This window comes from Aythya ferina (genome assembly GCF_964211825.1).
Source record: "Aythya ferina genome assembly, chromosome: 1".
Taxonomy (NCBI): domain Eukaryota; kingdom Metazoa; phylum Chordata; class Aves; order Anseriformes; family Anatidae; genus Aythya; species Aythya ferina.
Window position 1 is genome coordinate 11193771 of NC_140296.1, and position 20401 is coordinate 11214171.

The following is a 20401-nucleotide window of genomic DNA, read 5'->3' on the forward strand; positions in this document are numbered from 1 at the left end:
TCAGGAACCTTGCATGCATTAATAAAATAAACTTTACTGGGACTGGAAATCAACACCTTATATGTATACAGTGAGCCATATGCAAGGTAACTGCATCTTTGATACAATTAGAGCTTGTTCTAAGCTATAATACGAGGTTCAGTATCAGAAGTGGAAAACTGCAATGTTTTTCCTCCCAGATCTGCATTGCAGTTGTTACTAATCAACTCTTTTAGTAATGAAACCCATGACAAAGAATATGTATCACACATCTCTGGGTAGTAACCATACACAGCTGTCAGCACACCTATGAACAGATGGGCTTCAAATTCAGAATGACCTTCAAAAATCAGAGAAAAAGTCTGAGGAAAAAAAAAAAAAAAAAAAAAAAAAAAAAAGATTGATTCCATAAGGAGATGTGTAAGTCTTTATCCTTAACTTGAAATAAAACCTTCAGAAAAGGTGGGTGGATAACAAACGCTGCTGCTGTTATATTCACCTTACTCGCAATATCTCATAATTTTTGTAAGGAATAATACCCAAAATACATGTGAAATGTTCAGCACTTAGAATGTCCTGGTTTGATGAAACCTCACTTAAAAATATGTAGAGTATTTGAGAACAATAATGAGCCTAAACAGAGGTTTAGAGAATGTGACCTATTGGGAAAGTTTGTAGATGAGGAGTGTTTAGTCTAGAAAAGGTGACACTGAGGTAAGTTATAACAAAGATCTTCAGATACTTAAAAGATTGCTTTACAAGGTTGGCACACTGTCCTCCATGTCCAAACAAAAGAAATAACAGCAGGATTAAATAGCAGCAAGTGAGGCTTAGTTCAGTATTGGAAATGGCCCTCAAAGAGAAGAGAACAGTGAAATGCTGTCACAGATGACTACCTGCAGGGTTACAGTCTCCATCATTCAGCATTTTAACGTATGTGCTAAACACAGGAATGCTTTTGGTACACTGGCATGGTTTTGAGCAAGGAATGTAGCTGATGAGCTTTAATAGCTCTGACAGCCCAAATTTCTGTGCTTCTCCCCTCACACTTACAGAACAGGTCAAGTTTTCTTTTGATTTTTGACAATACCAAAAGACTTCTAACAAGAAAATAAAAGAAAAAGAAAAAAAAAAAAAAAAAGGTTCTTTTTAAATTAGCTGAACAAAAATAGAGAAGCAATTAAAAGAGGAAAAATATTAATCTAAAAAAAAAAATAAAGGAAAGAAGAAAAATACACATTATTTTGACTAACAGGTCCTGCACTATTTGTACCAAAAATTTGACCATCACTGTACACAGCTCCATAAAGTCCCAAAGGTATATTTAAAATGGATTGAAAAAACAACTGCACCATTAAGTTCCCATATAAAGCAATATAGATAATTTAGGAGCCACTGCTTTTGTAATTCACTTCTTTTTGGTTGCTCAGCAGCTCTAAGTAATTTACAGGACAAAACAGAGTCACTTTTCTATCAGCTCTGCCTCACTGTCCAGATTCCATAAGCTTGGATGAATATTGGCCAGTTAACAATAAAAAAACCTTACCAGCTACCCCCAGCTAGCCTTTAATCCTCAGGCTTCACATCACCCCAAAACTTTACAATAATAATAATAATAATGGCAGAAATTCAAATACAGGATTCAAAGCTTTAAAACACTGTAGTTCAAAGCAAGTGATTCCATGACACTAATTTTTTAGCTCTACAAAGATTCAAATTAAGGCTCAAATTAAGAAATCTTTGTTTACATTATTAAATTGACCTCACTGATAATTTGCTATTATATTCCAATCAGGAAAAGATAGCTCCTTTAAAATTTTTAAATCATTTATATGTGCTAGAAGAAGTTAAAAAAAGGTCCTCCCCTCCTAAGTCTACATTTTAGATTTTGTTGAACCTCTTAATGCGAAAATTGGAAACTAGGTCCTCTGCATAATTATAAGGATATGCAAAACTATTACAAATATGTTACAAACCAGATAAATAACTGGATGCAAGAAAGAAAAAATATTTGATATAGTAAAATAGAATGCTTTGATAAAGTTATTGTTGTTAAAGATGAGGAGAAAAAACAAAAAGAGTTGAACACTACTCTCTTTTCATTAAGCCAATTTTCAACATATTCTAATTAAGATATTATGCTAACCAACAGTTTGTTCTGCAAAACACTTTCTAAATTAGAACCGGAGCAAATCTCTTATCCCAATGCTCTGACTTTATTATTTTTGCAGGAGGAGCAGTCCTCTATTTAAATGAAACTTAAGGACTTAACTGGTCTAGGGCCTGTATATGCCTTCTGATCAATTCTTTTATGGGGAAAAAAAAAAAAAAAGCACAGCAGCAGAACTTTATTTTTCTTTATGAGGAAAGACTTATTTGTAAAACAGGGATTGTCCATCTGGAAATAAACACAGAAGCCAAATTTCATTGCTTAGCTACATCCCAGGCTCTCTTGCACAATCACTTTCTTCTGAAAACTTGTCTGCTCCTTGCATTTCTTTAATCCAATCCTGCCATTTACTGGCTTTTTATGTGAGGAACAAACAACAAAATACTGACACACAGTTGACTGGAAATTTGTTTTGATAGCACAGCTAATTGCACACATTTGCTCAGCAATACTGTTTCAAGTAGACCCTCAGTACCGCAAAGCTGTAGATGGCGTCGTGCATCATAACCCACGGGTGTACCACTGAGCTGCTGCTCCTAATCCTGGGTGGGGCTCTGGGGTCCCATCCAGGGCGAGAGGAAAACAGACTATTTGTTATCTCTACATATGTGTACTGAGCAACTGCTCTGAGGTTATTAACTTATAATGCCAATTCCCCACCTTATAGAGCACCAGTTTCCATCTCTTTTATTATCCCTTTCTTTGCATTAGGTCTATAAAGGCATCGGGATAAATGCCATCCTATCATCACATCTGCACTGTAGCCAACAGCTCTTTGAAAATTCATATTTGAATTTAGACAGCAGCTCATAAACCTCACCCTGTTTGCATGAGCTCAACAAAATGCAACTGAGAAAGATGGTGAGCAACTTTATTCTGCATTCCTCTTCTCGCAGCATATACGATCATCGAATCATTAGGGTTGGAAATGACCTCCAGGATCATCTGGTCCAACCATCCCCCTACCACCAATGTCACCCACTAAACCATGTCCCTAAGCACCAGGTCCAAACCTTTAAAATTATGATGTCTCCTTCGAGCCGGAATCGAACCAGCGACCTAAGGATTCCCACAGGCAGTGCCTCTACAGTCCTCCGCTCTACCAGCTGAGCTATCGAAGGGACCTGCCTGCTGCCTCGGGCTGTGACACAGGAACCCACAGCTACCATTTAAAACAAACTTTTTACTAATTTTATCAATAATGAGCAATACCATGTAACATCATAACTGGAAGTATTTTCCCTTTCAGATGCATCACATAGACATAAAGGCATGCAGTAAGTGTTTGAAGACTTCTGTTTGTATTTTTTTTGTTTGATTGTTTTTTTTTTTTTTAATGTTTATGTATGCTGAATTAAAGGTCACAATTAAATATGTATTATAAGCAATACACCTCAAAACAGAACAACTCTAACAAAATAAAGTAAAAACCCAACCAAACACAAAACAAACTATTAATAGGAATCCTAGCAAACTGGAAAAAAAAAAAAAAAGCAAAAAAAAATTTTTAAGACACATTTTCTTATCATTTCATGTATTTATTACTGGAATCAGGCAATTGAACAAAACTTTTGAAAAACACTAAAATAGCACAGTGACTTTAATACCTACCATATGCATGCATCTGTAGATGGATACAGAACAAAAAATGCTAAGCAGATGGAAGTCTTTAGCAGTTCACCATGTGACATGTGGAGCTCCCATAGCATTTTTAAAAAAGGTAAATAAAAATTATAACCCCAAGACACAGGCAAGTATAAGCTTCATTTTCCTGATAGGAAGCTGTTTTAATACTTTATACACAAACTTGTGTCTAAACTATGAACCTGTTCAGCTTTGATGTCTTCTATTCCAGTTGTTTGCCTTCTAAACTCAGTCATTCCTCTAAAAAAAGGCCACTATATCACCAGGATATCCACATTAAAACTAGCTGGTTTCAGAAATATAATATACTGTATATGCAAACTGTATGCATCATCCTTCTGTACCCTGGGAACTAGCTCCTGCTGGAGATGGAATCCTCTACTACAACAATCGACCTGATCATTCTCAATTCCTTCTAATGTGCAAGCAATTGCTGACTATGGTCACTGCTAAGCCTTGGAAGGCACAGAGATAGTACACACAGTGCAATTTTAAAAGTCTAAGCACCTATCAGTGCTAAGCAGGGATGCATTGAATAAACCCTTCACCACATGCATTTTTTTATTATTATTATTTTTCATTTTGCCTTCTAGATTAAGGATTTGAAAGTCACATTCTCACTTACCATTTATCTTGTGGCAGGTTTAAAGTGATGCTGCCTTTGATTTCATCCCCAAAGCGCAGATACCCCAGAGTGGCTAGTGAGATATACAAGGTCATAACTATCCCCATGCCGATGTTCAGTGCCTGGGGGAACCGCGTGGTGTCCTTCATTCTGTTCTCCAGTGGCAGTACCTGGAAACAGAGGGAGAGCAGTCACATTTTATGTCCTCACGGTACAGAACAAGAATATTTTTCTTCTTCCTTTCAAAGTTAATTTCTGAAATTTAAGGGGTTGTTATTAATAAATAAGATTACTCTACAATAATGTTTTACAGCCTGGAAGATCACCGTGTTTTATAAGCCATATAGAAATGCTCAGTCAATTACTGAAGAGCACCAACCAAGAAATGGTTGGAAAACAGCATCGTTTTGAAGATATGAAGCCATATTTATGGGTTAGGAAAACTAACAAGAGAAACTTATGGTGCCTGGATGAAAACACATACACAATATGAGTACCATTAAGTTTTTGTAATGGATTATGCTCAGGATCCCAGAGTAATTCCCCAGTTTTTATTAGGAAGGTCTGTGCTGTCAGTCTCCATCACAAACCTATCATGCAGGTGGTTAACACACAAGCTGATGCTGAGCAGTTAGCTCTCCCTGGAGGGGAAGCTTGAGTGCATGAGCTCCTAGAATATGGAGCTGTGCTCTTAGTGCTCTTATTCATTTTGCTGACACAGGTGTGCCCAGGCATACTAAGCAGTGCTTTTCCTAAATGTAGAGTGGGTGCTTTGAACCTGAACTGTAGCCAAGCGAGCTTGCTGGGCTTGCCATCACTTCAAAGAAATAGGCACTGCAACCATTACTGTGTGCCTCTTGTTAGAGAAATTCCTTTTACGTGTATTATAAAGGGCATAGAAAAATGTGTGTAGTAAGCTCCAACATAACCTGGTAGTCACCAACATAGAATTTCAAGGCAGGACAGCAAGGTCACAATAAGAAGCAAATAGTGCTGCTACTCTCACCTTGAGTTTCATCAATGTAACGGAGGCTTTAATGTCTTAATGAAGATGCAGACCAAAGGTATGCAGACTTTCCTAGACAAGCACACTTTCCCCATGTCATTCAGAACCATACACTCATCTCAACCAGTTAATATGGGATACAGTCCCAGAGTACAACAGCTAATCCTCTATGTCTGCCTGTGAGTAAAACATCTAAGCTTCTGTAATTAAGCTTGGTAATGAAGATCTAGTTGGTATAGTCAGTGGAATTAAGACTGCAGTTCAGCTTAACTTTAAGTGGACATATAGCTTATATTCTGTGAACAGTATGGCACTGTAATGAAACTAGTTTTTAACCTCTGGCTTCCACTGAAGTGAGATTTAATGCAGACAAAACAGTTTCAGTGCAACAGGGCTGCCCTATAAACGCCACTCTCCATTTCACCCCAAACTGCTTTTGAAATGACTGAATCTTTACTGTTTCCAATTTAATAAATAATGAAAAAAACCAGCAAGTTTCATCCACAATTAAACAAACAAATTATATTTGAATTACCCCCATATGGCTCCAGGGCAATCCATTCCTCATGTTCACCCATTGACACTTCCTGACCTATCACTGAGTATCACCACTGCTTTTCCATCCTGTATGTTCTCATCCTGTATTTCTCATAAACTGGAAGTCATAAACTGAAGAAGTCATTTCATTTAGGAATGAACACATCTCTAAAAACATGCCCATTTGGAGGCATTTCCAAATTTTCTGTTCATCCTCGGTTAGTTAAAACACCTTAACTGAGAATCTTCTTTATAATTCAGAGCTTCCGCTGCTGAAGTTTCTCCTCCAGTAAGCAGGATGTGCTTGTGCTGTAAATGACAGTGGTGTGCAGCAGGAAAAACACAAAAGGAGGAGATGTGGCTATAAGTATTAAATTTACTGCCAGGCAGGACAGACAGATTCTTTTGTCCTCAGTTGGGATTACATTGTTTTAGCATATCACCTTATTAAGAACTTTGAAGAATTCAAATTACAGGAAATTTCCCCTTAATTTGGAAATTTCCCGTTCTTGACTTCCCACAAAACATTCTGAAACAAAGAATCAACAGGCTGCATTTGGGCCTGAACAAGTAGTAAAAAATCTCGTTTAGTGCATACCTGTTAATTCTCTGGTGGTTATAAATGCAATTTATAAATATCTTCTGCCTAAGTTCTGCCATGTCCTACAGCTTCCAGGAGTCCCAATAGCATAAATTGTTACAGTCAGACTTTATTCCAAGCTATATCATCCCTGAAGAGCTTTAATGGCAAATCCTTGCCCAGCTTACAAATATGAGGAGACTCTTAATAAGTTCTCAGGCCCTGAGATTTAATTTCCAGGGGTTCCAGCATTCGTTTCCTATGTTCCTGGCAGGAGGGCACTGAACTCCGATACATATGCCAGGCATGAAAAACCTGGTGGTTTCCCACCAAGACTGCTGGCAGGAAAGGCAGCAAAAGCAATCTGTAGGAGACTACTAATGGAGGGAAAAAAAAAAATCCTGTGGCTTCACTGTCAGAGGGAGCTCAAATCAAAGACCTTTTACTGGCACCACTGGACTGTTCATTATGATGCCTTCGTTCAGACCAAAAAAAAAAAAAAAGCCATGCTGATTTTTTGGTAGGCTACTCATAAAAAAAATACAAGAAACAAATAAACGTCTTACTTTTTGGCTATACCTTCAATAAAATAGCACAATATTGTATGTTTATGGCAAACACTGGCTATGGCCATTATGAAGAATATTAAAAGAATAAAAGACATTTACATGACTGAGCAGTCCAAGACAACAGATTTTAATAACTATCATTAGTAATAACATTTCACACATATATAGCACTTTACATTAAATTGTAGAATATCTTCCATTCCCTGTCCAGAGAAAAGAGTGTGAGGAAGGTGCATGAAGTGATTCCAAAGCAGGCAGAAGCTGAAGGAGGTGTGACATGAGCTAAGGCTTGTTCTTTCTATGCCACTGTTGGGCAGCTGCTGGAGAGATTTTTCATTCCGAATTTCCTTTCAGTGCCTGTATAGCCCCAGTTGCAATGACTTCATGTAGCCTAACCTTTTAACTGACAGCAGTAGAGGTATGGCTCTGTTTGCAAATGCTTTCCAGGTTTTTTTTTTTGCTTTCTTTTTGGACCACCAAAGCTGAACACTTTTCTTGTCCTTTTTTTCTGGAGCCAGAAATTAATTTAATTCTTCAATTATTTTAAAATATTTTCTTAATGAGCTAAAAGCCTAATTAGATGACTGAATGGCTTTGAAAGAACACAAACACACCTCCAAAATTCTGTCCAAAACTGGCATTGGAAAATATTCTCTCAAGAGAGATGTTGCATTAATCCAGTATCTCACACCAAGATTTCGATGCTGCTCTTTGCTCATTCAAACAACCACCTCTGCTCTAACAGGCAGCATCATCAGCCTAGTCCAATGCCTTCCACTCTTCAGACGTATAAAAAATCACCAAATATATAACCACTGCACAACCTAGTGATGTGAAATACTACGTTGAGGGATAACTGCAGTGAATAATGTTCTCTCCCAAGCAAGGTCACCAGAGGCAGAACACAGAACCTTGAGGTCCAGAAGAAGAGTTAAGTTTCAGAGTTTGGGGGATTTATTTTGAGCGGATTTTTCTCTGCCTATGATTTCCACGCTCTGTCTGCTTCCTTCATGCTCTTTCTCCCCCAGTCCACACTAGTTCTCTGTCATAGCTCTAAACACCTATGAAATTAGTTTTTAAACCAAAACCTGATCATTTTCAAAAATTCTTTTTTTTTTCATCATTTTTCTCTCTCCTCAGCTGATAAATTTTCCATCTTTTTCTGTCACCTGTTTCAGTGAGATATTCCTATCATTTCTGAGACATGGGCACATGCTGCTACTATCATCTTCCTTAGACCTTAATACTTGATTCCTTCAGTAACCATCAACCTTTGGTTTCTGAATTTAACAGAAAGTAAGTTTAGAAGAAATCCATCTCCCCTTAATCCACTCAAAACTGCCCGTAATTCACTGGCAAAGCAGCATAGTCTAATCTTTGAAATAACCTGGCTTCTCTGCCATCACAAATCATTTAAAGTACCACCCCTTTCATTTCAAGCTGCTTGCAGTACCTGGGACCACCCCCCGGTAACAATGCTGTCTCCTCATTACTTGCCTTGAATATCCTGGTTACAATTAGACTGCTTTTTAGACGTAAGCTCCAGGGGACTGTTTAATTCTAATTAGAAATATCTACTATACATTTTTTATTGCCAGACCCAAAATTACAAGCACAAGATAACTCAGCCTGCAGATAAGCACATTCATTGAATTGTCACTGCAGCTGAAAACTAATCTTTTAATGGATAACTCAGTAACAGATGTGCTCAATGTTTAAATATATATGCTCATCTTCCCTTCATTCACAAATTGCCACTAAAATGACAAGAATGAAGCAGTCCTCCTCCTTTATATTTTTTTAATAAGTATTGCAGGTAAAAAGGGATAAGGAGCATGAAAAACAGCTGTGCAGGCTCCAGGACTGAGACAGTTAAAAACTGACAGGACCCCAGCACAGAAGCCCTAGCAATATAAACGTTTTTGTGAATCACACCTGACATTTTAACATGATAATCATCAAAAGGAGTAATGATCCTATTCTGAAAAATCAATACACCTGAAATAGGAGAAGGAAGAGAAGACACTGACCCTTTTTTTTTTCTCAGAAGAACAGAGAGCATCATACGCCTCCATTTGAAATGATGGCACAGCACCTTGACATCTAAACTACTTAGTTGTTTTTTTCTGTGAAGCACTGAAACAGCTCAAATACAAGTTTAGGAATACACAACACTCAACTTTCTAGTATAATTTTCAAATGCCTTCGGCATTATGACTCTTTTCTTTTCCACATCCCCTTACAATTTTCTTCTACTGCTCCCGACAAATCTCCTCTCCCAGTATGTAACTTTTAAGGCAGAAAGTTTATAAGAGAGCCAATGCCAAAGCATGACAAAGTGTTCAACAGTGGATGATTAGGGCTCTTTCGTATTCCAGCAAAACATGTATTGATAAAAAGTTCTGGATTTAGGAGCTCTATTCTTCAGTGAACATTCAAGAAGATCACTGAATTTAGAAATACTTTGACAAAACCGCATGTTATGAGCCATATAGTAAAATCACATACTTTTTTTTTTTAAACTGTTGTTTTTAACTGTTTTTAATTTCATTTTTATTTATTGTTATATGTACAGAGCATATTTCCACGCTGCAGCCTGTGGAAGAGCCCCTGGTGGAGCAGGTGGATGTGGCCTGGAGGATGCTGCGGCCCATGGAGAGCCCCCGCAGGAGCAGGCCCCGGGCCAGAGCTGCAGCCCGTGGAGAGGAGCCCACGCAGGAGCAGGAGGCATACATACCTCTCACTGACATTTAAAGACCAGAATTACCGTGTAAATTTACAAACAGGTCATTTTCACAGTCAACAAATCCATTTGCCTACATTTGGGTGCCCAAATGTAAAAACATCCTCTGATGATACAGCCTTTGCATCTGAAATGTCTCAAAAGAACAGCAATTAAATTTATGCACCCCAATCTAGAGATGCCCCAAGTAGATTTAGATGATGTCATGTTACCCATTAAATGTCTGTTTCTGTCGAAAGCAGCCTGGTCTTAATGACAACAGAAGAGTGTCATTAGATTTCATTAACTTTTTAAAAGAATAATAATCTGGCAAAAGAATTTTTGACAATGAGATGCTTTTATCTCAAAACCACAGACCTAACAAGCTCCTCTGCATCACATTCAAAGTCCAAATAGTGACATTTTAAAAATGATAATCCACTTAGTTTTCTCACTTTAAATCTCCTGGAATTGGTTAGATGCTGCCTAATGGGATTCTAGAGCCTGTCTTTTGGTATACAAATACAACCCTACCTCCTACTGCAAAGCTCTGATATCCAAGTTTAAAAGTGGTTTTAATAGATGTCTTCAAGAAAAAGGCTAAAATATCAGAAGCCTTACATTACAAACCTGAAATTAATGTTAAGTAATTGTTAAGTTATGTTAATGTTAAGTAACATTTTCTCTCTGCTAGGGTAATCAGTCTGCAGCACTCAACAGGAAAAATGAATGTACTGAATCCTATGATTTTACTTAACTGAGCAAGTTTATATGCAATACAGAAGACAAATTATATACCTTGTTAAAACCTTATGTCTCTAATTTATCCTCCTTCCCCCAAAGCTTGTATTAAAATATCACTTCCACTTTTGGATCTGTTTTTTATACCTCGAGTAAGCAAGTCAAATGGAATTTCATAGCAAAATAATTATTAATTATAACTGTGATTGAATAGATAAAACATTATGCAAAGTAATCACCTACACACAGTAATGCTACAGACATATCCAAGCCTGAAGCCTCCATTTTCATACTCTTCTGAAAAGTTTGTCCAAAAGTTTTAACTGCATGATAGGCCCACTCAGCAGCACAGTCTGAAGCTACTTTTTAATTCAATCACAAAAATCTCACATTCTTTATAAAAAGACCTATTCACCAGTGGAATATGAAAGAGGCTCTCAAACACAGCTCTTTAAAAACAGTTTTACACATTCTGTGAACACATTCATTGTATGCATCACCTGCAGGCCCAGTATTTAATATGTATGGTTAGTACTCTCTTCTCTTCTGTGATCTGCGCACCAACCCTGTGACTTGTCGGGTAGCTTCATCCAGCACAGGGAACCACAGCCTGAGAGAAGCTAAAGCACAGATGGAAGGCAGCAGCAGCATATGCTCTCCCATCCCCAGCAGGACACTGTCCACAAAGAGGTTCACTGAGAGTTAGAACCATAGAATATCCCAAGCTGGAAGGGACCCACAAGGATCACTGCGTCCAACTCCTTGGTCCCCAGTTGATGTGACCCCAATTTCAATCAAATCAGTGTTAGAATATTTCCCCTACGGTCTATTACTTGTTTCAAAGAAACCACACAAACAGAACTTTCCACACTGTGTATTGTCATTATGAATTTACAACTATTCTCTTTCTACATTAGCCACTTCCCTGCTACTAAGAGCAGAATAAATCAAGTGTCTTTAACAATAAATCCTCCTAACTTTATTTTCTATAACCTTATAGATTATTTATTCCTCTATTCAAAAGTTTATCATTATGTATTCCTAGAAGGAAGACCATTCTACAGAGAAAGACAGTGGTAGAGAAACCACACGGAGGGCATGTTTCCTCTCCTGTCAGGTTCTACTTAAGATGACTGAACTTGCCAAAAAAAAAAATAAATAAATTATTTTGCTTCAATATTCATACCATTAATAATCTGGCTGCTCTCCAATGAATACAGTAAAAATTAGCGTTATGCATATTTCAAGCCAAGGAAAAGAAAAAAACAATTATGGCCTCAGAACTGTTTAAGACTAATTTATTCCATAACAGGAATCAACCATAGTAAACTTATCTGATGAAACTAAGACACTAAGGCTTCTGTTTATAATGCAATGTTCAGGTAATTTCACAGAACTAAATATTACTTGCAAGACATTCCAGAATAAAATCTAATATGTCTCTAAAATAAAAACCAGTATCAAGGAATCTTGATTGCCTGCAATCAGAAGAGACAATTTAATAAATGTTTTGGTCTGTTTTTTGCTTTTTCCTTAACAGAACAATTCAACCATATCAGTATCTGAGTATCAGAAGGCCAGTAATTAAGACACAGAGTAACAGGTTATCTATCACACATCAACTATACTACAGCAACTGACTATGTGAGTATTCTTAATCCACTGCAAACTGGAGCAAAATTCATTATCTTAGATCTCAGTAAAAGAATTTTAAGCTAACATTTTTCACTTCACATATGCAAGAGGTCACAAACACACATACAAATCACAGTTCATCTCTGACGGTGACTTATTGAGCTGTAATAACAAATTGCTAATTAAATCAATGACCAAGAATTGTATGAAATATTAACTATGTTAAGTGGAAATGTGTCGATTTGCTTTGCTCATCTTTTTGATTTCATGCTTAAACAACTTGTCTAGTACTAAATGAAGTGCTAGCTGTTCACATACATAAAATCTTTTTTTTTTTTTTTTTTCAAATCTTCGCTATGGTGCATGCAACTACAGTATAGGAATGTACAGTACACATTATGCACATTCAAAATATCCCTGAGAAACACAGACATATTAGTATCATTCTGCATATAAGAAATAAATACTTTACACTCTAGATTTTCAGTTTTACATCCAAACACCCACAGAATGGTTGAGGTTGGATTGGACCTCCAGAGGTAATCTGGATCCAGCCCTTGCTCAGGCAGGGACAGAGAAGGTTACCCATTAGCACATCCAGGTGGTTTTTGAAGTTCTCCAAGGAGAAGACTCCACAACATGTGCCAGTGCTCTGACACCCACACAGTAAAGTGTTTAGACAGAACCTCTTGTGTTCCAGTTTGTGCCAACTGCCTCTTGTCCTGTCACTGGACACCACTGAAAAAAGCCCAGCTCTGTCTTCATTGCAGCCTCACTTCAGGTATTTACAGACATTGATGAGATCCCCCCTGAGCCTTCTCTTCTCCGGGCTGAACAGTTCAAGCTTTCTCAGCCTTTCCTCAGAGGAGAGGTGCTCCAGTCTCACAATCATCTTGGTAGCCTTCCATTGAACTCTTTCCAGTATGTTCAGGTCTCTCTTGTATTGTGTGGCTCAGAATCAGACACAGGACTCCAGGTGCAGCTTCACTGATGCTGACCAGAGGGGAACCTCTCTTGACCTGCTGTTGATACTTGGCCTAAAACATCCAGGTTCTTAAACAAAAGTAGTCTTCTTCTCAGCACGGGCACATTGCTGACTCGTCTTCCACTTGGTATCCACCAGGACCTCCAGGTTCTTTTCTGCAGAGCTGCTCTCCAGCATGCCCTGGTGTCTGGGTTGTTCCTCCCCAGGTGCTGGGCTTCAGACTTCTCATTGCTGAACTTCAATAGATTCTTGTCAGCTCACCTCTCCAGCCTCTCAAGGTCCCTCTGGAAGGCAGCATGGCCCTTTGGTGAACCAGCAGGCCGTGCTGCCATCCAGAGGGACCTTGACATTAATTCTAATTTGTAAACACATGCATGTTTTTTCAGTGGTCTTGTGTGTGATGTACACGCACAGAATATCAAACCAAAATGAACATAAACATTAGTTTCTAAGTATCAGTAACAAAGTGAAAGAACTAAAATGCACTATTTGTTTGCTTTGAAAAGTAAATTATCATCAAGTAATTGAGATGGATCATACAGAAATATACTCAAAAACTATGCAATGCTAATATTTAATAATATTGAGCAATATTTTCATGTTTTAGAAGTACAGTAAGAATGAATCCTGCTCTTGAATAAACAAAGGAAAAAGGTCTTCAGTTCTTAAGAATGTCATTGGTAACAACCAGGGATTCAATCAAGTGCAATGCTCCAGGCATTCCTTAAAGTTCCTTAAAGGTTTACATTAGTAATCAGTGTTATTACTATTGATGTAAATTTAAGGAGCTGACAAACATGGAATCTAACTTGCCAAAAAATAATTACCATAAATCAATTCGCTATCTGTAATTCAGTAAGCTACAGCTACCAAATAATAAGCCTTCCACATTTTTCTGAGATTCGCAAGGACTTACACATTTCCTGGCTACAATTATATACCCACATCCCACGCAAATCTTCAACAACAGATTCAATACAACCAGGATATAAATTTATCAGACCTACTGTATATGCCTTGCATTCAGCCACACACAGTATGTGCAGTCTGGGAAACAGGGTATACAGACAGACCATACAATTTAAGAGCAACAAATTTAACATAGCCCGACCTGTCAGATTCACTGAGCATGGTTTGGGTTGTTTTGTTTTTGCCCAAGAGCTACAGGCATCAAACAGCCCATGTGAAATTCTTTCACAGGAAAATGACGAGCAAATATGCTGCCATATATACGTATACATATATATATATATATATATATATGTATACACACACACACACTTCCAGATAACTACCAAATATATGGTAGCTTAAACACTACATCACCTACAGTTTACAGTCTGAGAAACCAGTGCAAACAATTTGATAAATGGAGATTCACTGCCACTAGACCCACACATCCTGTCTGTGAAAACAGTTTCGTAACATACTAGGAGTTAGGCCTTTTGCTTTTCAGCTCTTCTGGCAGTGGTAATACAGCAGCTGGATCAAATACACTGCCTTGATTCAGAGCTGACAGTTCCAGAAATGAAAAGATATTTGAAATCTCAAAACATGTTATGACAATGAAAGATAATAATTGCTTCAGATGAAGTGCATGCTGGTTTGGGGATATTGCATTTTGGTGTGCAAGGAAAGGGTTGATTTGTTTTGTTTTATTTGTTTTTGTTGTGTTTCTTTAGCTTTAGTTTTAGGCACATAACACCTGCTGAAGTATGTGGTTACATTAGTACAAAATAAAGTGTATATATAGTTATTTCCCAACAGTTTAAAGACATTATGACCTACCATTCCCAGATGCTTCTTTGGCTGCTTTTAAAATTGTAACGTGAAACAAAAGTGGTAACTAATTTGCAAACTTTGCTACTATGAGATGCAATCAGAAAACCCCTAGATGGAGTAGGATATGAATATAAGAGATTAAAACAAGATTCACTTAAAAAAAAAAAAAAAAAAAAAAAAAAAAAAAAAAAAAAAACATTTTACAAGCGATAAATAACTACTGACTTATTTCAGGAAACAATGAGGAATGGAAGTTCATTATCTGAAATCTACGAATCAAAACAATATTCTGGAATTTCAAGCCTTTTTCTTATCACCATTGCTATGAAGCCATCTCTATAGAAAAGTTTGAGGCAGGAAGAACAATACTTTTTTGATAAATCATTTTTGTCCTCTGTGATCCCAAAGGAAAAGAAAGATGCTGAATAAGTTTCTTTTTTTCTTCACTAATCACTTCAAACTGAGCTGCTGAATCATCATAATTACAGAATCATCATATTATTAGCTGAATAATGAATTATGATTTTAATCTATTTTAAAACTATTTTTAATCTGTTTCGATGAACTACAGACATCCTTGTAATAGGGAAGGTGCTAAGTGTTCAAGGAGCAATCAGTATTCACTAGAATACCCTTTGACAAGGATGTTCTGTCCTCAGCTTTTGCCTTAGATGAAGTAACACATTTCATGACTGGGAGATTAGTGCTTCACCAAGAAAAAAGTAAATACCAACAAACTTAAAACTGCCTACATTTCATCATCTGTCACAAACCCAGGTATTCTGAAGAGTCAATGATAAAGACTTACCACACCGATTCCTTCAAAAGCAAATATTGCTGTCCCAAAAAACAGGGGATATTTCTTCCAGCCAACCACACGAGGCAGTTTTTGAGGATCTGCTATATCCTAAAGAAATCAAAGCAAAACAGTGCTATGTAAAGAATGTCAGCTGTTCTTACAGTTTTAATTGCCGTCTAGGAAAGAAAAATCTGTAGGTGTTGACAACAGAGTATACACTGCTAGTTACACTTCATGGTTTTCCCCACAAGCTTACAGTCCCTCACACACAATTATAGCTTCCTTCCCACTCACTCAGACACTTGCAGATGTATTTATTCTAGGTTCTCGTTACTGACATTAGAAATTTTCATATTTAAAGTGTTACTCTGGCATATATAAGTGAGCATAAATTAAAATGAAAGGGAAAACTCAAGCGTAACCTTCTAAAAATTATAAATATTCTTCATAACCATAAGGGATAGTTAAAAAAAAAAAAAAAAAAAAAAAGTATTTTTAACACAAGCTGAATTCCTGCAGAACAATTAATCAGTCTTCAACTCCCATAATGTGTTTTGTGTAACTTTTACCTCCTCCCATAGCCAATACCTCTAAATAATATCAGTAATATCAGTAGTGACCATGTATCTAGATACTGTGCACACAACAGTTTGCCATTTATACTTTTCAAAAATTGTAAGAATGAAAAAATGTAGAAGTTTCTGTACGTGGGTTTTTTTTCAGCTTTCAGTTCAATTTGTTCTGTTCTGAAATGCCTCCAACTGTTAAAAACAGCAGCAACCCAGAAAACGTAAAAACTATTCAACTTCTCAGGAGACAGAAGTATGCAATATCTATTCTTAAATACGTAAGATAAATATATTTATTTTTTTTTCCTGATTGTACTGGAAAAATGCTATAAACAAACGTTGTTGAAACTGTTCTTCTGTTGCAATGAAATGACTGGTCACGGATGAAGCCTTTGAACTTCTGGGTGCAACTTCTACTCACTCAAGGATTCAGAGACTTCAAAATTTGTATGCTCTGTATCTTAAGCGCAGTAATATTGCCATTTTTTTCAAAAAATACCATAGAGGTCTCTTTAAAGCATGTCTCAAGTATTAAGACATCTCCTTACCTCACATTACAAGATAATTCTGACTTTCAGCAATTGTCAATCAGTATGTTTCAGAGACCCCAAAACTACCCCAAGCAACCACTAAGATGTCAGATCAAAACAAATTATAAACTTGCTATACTCACTCTAACAATATACTGGTAAATGATCACAAGGCTGACAGCCATGGACAGATTGGCAAGCAGTGAAAGCACGGACAGGCTCTTAAGGTCACGAATAAAGACCAGGAGGATCATAAACGGCAGGAAACACAGCATGTACACTCGTAAATCCGTACTCCTTTTCTCGGAAGAATTGCTGGCGGCACTGACATTTATAGAAGCAGACTTGATTTCCAAGAATCCTTCATGGACCTGTAGAAAAATAAATAAATACTGGTAGCACTGAGTGTCTGGATATGGTCACACTGCTGTTTCTCTACGGTGGAATTTACCTCTTCACTTTACCTGCTGAATGTCAGGCATTTTGGTTTACCTATGGTCTCAATGCAGAGAGGAAGACAAGGCACAGGGCAAGTGTTCCTTGTGAAATGATGAAATTGGGCCCTAAAAGACCTTGTCTTTAATCCATTGACTAAGGAGGAAATCCCCACGATCAGTTTCGATTAGATACCTGCCTTTTAGAAAGCAAGCATTCAGTCAAACGAATGTGGGCGAGATGGATCTAGGCCTAAACACTGGAGTGTGAATTTTCCTAAAAGTAAGGAATGGGTTCAGATGACCAAGTACTATTCTCTGAAGGTTCAGTGCCTAATAACGCCTTTGCAATCCACATCATGTCAACATAAACACAGAAATGGTGGTAAAATAAGAACCTGTCTTTATTTTAGTTCAAATGATTTTATTCTTAACCTCACTTTTCCATTAATCACCTTTAACTCAACTTTAAAACCATGAGCTCTAAAGAGAGTTTGCATAGAGCTCTATCCATTAAATCAATACAAATTCATACTGGTAGATAAATAGTAGTACACAATGTGTAAAAGTACTAAATATCTTGTATATAATATTACCATAATTGCCCATGGTGCAATTCAGAAGACTGAGCTTGGGACTATTCACAACTCTCACTACATCTTTTGGAAAAATGTTCATGTGGTTAAAATTGGTTGGGCACTGGGAAAGGGTCCCCAGGGCAGTGATCACAGCACTGAGCCTGCTGGAGTTCAAAAAGTGTTTGGACAACGCTCTCAGACACAGGGTCTGTTTATTTGGGTGGCCCTTTGTAGACCCAGGCGTTGAATTCGATGATCCTTGTCAATCCCCTTCCAACTCAGAATATTCTATGATTCTGTAACTGCCAAAATCTGTTTTATGCAAATATATTACGTGCCGTGTGTACACCATGACCAACACATGAAGAGTTAGTAGTTATACTGCTTGCTACAAAATGAGAACAGTTCAGACCCACTTGTTATAAATCTTATGCCTTTTCCCTAGGAAGGTATACTCTCTTTTCCTCTTTGATCCTATTTGCCATCTTATAAATCAGTATATGACTGTTTAATTCATTCACACTACAGAAAGCCTTTGGCTTGATGAGAAAAGATACCTAGACAGTGGAAAAAAACAATGCTTCCTTACAGTATAAAGAGGTTAAATTAAAATGAGAAATCAATATATATCAAAGCAACTTAAGATGATATTCTGACCCTAATACTGACACTGGTTAATTTATGGGCAATTATTTCAATGTGGTTTGCTCTCTAGAATGTCCAGTTATCTGTGCAAGTGAAAATAACAAGATCATAGATCCTCTTTTTAAAAGTCAAACACATGAAGCTGCTTCAATAAAAAGGCCAAGTATTACTATTACATACAAGTTTAAATGTAGACACAAGAGTCCTGAGCAAACAGCACAAAATTATTGTGGTATTAATATGATATTAATTTTCCAGCTTGAGGAACAAGAGAAGGGGACAGGTTGGAGATACAGTAGGCAATCAAGGGATCACTTGGACTGAGACTTCCAGGAGGTAGAGGGAGTTATTAAAAAAATTCTGTGGACACAATTCTATTTGAGTTCAGATCTACTGTGATTTCTACAGCTGCCACGACGACCACATCACACCTCCAGGTTGTGTTAAGTAAAGAGTGGTCATACGTAGCCTTTAAAATTATGTTTTATTTTCGCAAAAATACTGAGGAAGGCACTGAGAAAGGACACACTATGACTGTTCACAAACTCTGCACCACCAACATCAGGTGACAGACATCTGTAAAAAGCAGTCAGCTAAAATTATCAAAATATGACTCCCCTACCCTGGGTTCTCAATTCCCATTTGCGTGCTTCAAACACGAGTTGTATTTCTGTAACAAACTACAACACTGTAGGCCACTTTACAACACAGTGAATATGGTACCCTTTCTTGCCACACTCTTCCCTGCCCCAGTATTCACCAGGGGAAGGAAACAGAGGCTAAATGGATTCTCTAAAATGTTATTACTCATAAGAGTCTCATCAGATCCTGTTTTGTGAAATACAGTTGAAAGGCAGAAGCCAGGGCAAAAAGATTCCAGCTGGAAGGACAAAAAATTTTAAAAGGCAATTCTGAACCTGCTCCACTCAGATTTATGTTTTGAGTAAACAGATTTGCAGTCACAGCTGTCTCAGTCCCAGTTACAAAAAGCACCTATTTCTGGTACATTTTTAACTCAAAAGCTCCTCTTCCACACCATTTCTCATTTGAGTCACTTTACCTTGTCATCTCTTATCTAAGAGAAACATTATATTCCTGATATATTCTCCATTACATTATCCAAAAATGGAGGTTGGGATTCACTGAACCATAGAATAATTCAGGTTAGAAGCGACCTCATGACTTACTCAACAGCTTACTCAAAGCTCCATCAATATGAGGTCAAATGAGGCTGTTTCTCCTGAAAACCTCTAAGAATGGGGACTGCATAACCCCTATGGGCAAACTGTTCCAATATTCGACTGGCCTAAAGTTTTGCTTTGTCTCAGGTCTGAAACTGCTGTTACTTAAGAAAAATAATTGGAGGTTGGAACTAGATGATCTTTAAGGTCCCTTCCAACCCAAACTGTTCTATGATTTTATGGGGGGAGGAAAAAAGAAAAAAAAAAAAAACAACAACTTTTTAACATTTCAGTTCAACTGTTGACTGCCAAGCCATTTTTATTACGTTCATTATGCACAGGTTTCTGCATTATCAAACACTGTGTTTGGGGGTGAATTTTACATATACATGTACATATACACACCATGTAATTGATATAATGGATACAGTTATACAGATATAAAAGCACAGAAAGACAGTTTATTCCCTTTTCTGGATATATATACACTTATAAATCAATTCTGTACCAAGAAAGCAGCATCCACATTAGATTGGTTAACAATCTAACCACTGTGTCAAGCACCACTTAAGGGTTTGGGCAAGACCACAGGGAACTTCTACATTACACAAGTGGATTTTGTGGCATGACAGAAGAGTGATTCTGTACATTGGCTCAGAAGAGGCACATCAAACAAGATACAGTAATCTT

General features: G+C 37.3%; 1 protein-coding gene across 5 annotated transcripts in view; it reads right to left on the minus strand.

Annotated features, from left to right (window-relative positions):
- Positions 1–20401, minus strand: part of SLC36A4 (solute carrier family 36 member 4) — an 82763-nt gene that overhangs the window by 39160 nt on the left and 23202 nt on the right. For all 5 annotated transcript variants that reach the window (XM_084507247.1, XM_084507244.1, XM_084507246.1 and 2 more), the window contains 3 exons: positions 17017–17244; positions 15784–15882; positions 4419–4588 (listed from right to left, as the gene is read on the minus strand). In XM_084507247.1, coding sequence (XP_084363373.1) covers positions 4419–4588; positions 15784–15882; positions 17017–17244 — 497 coding nt within the window. The remainder of the gene's footprint in view (positions 1–4418; positions 4589–15783; positions 15883–17016; positions 17245–20401) is intronic.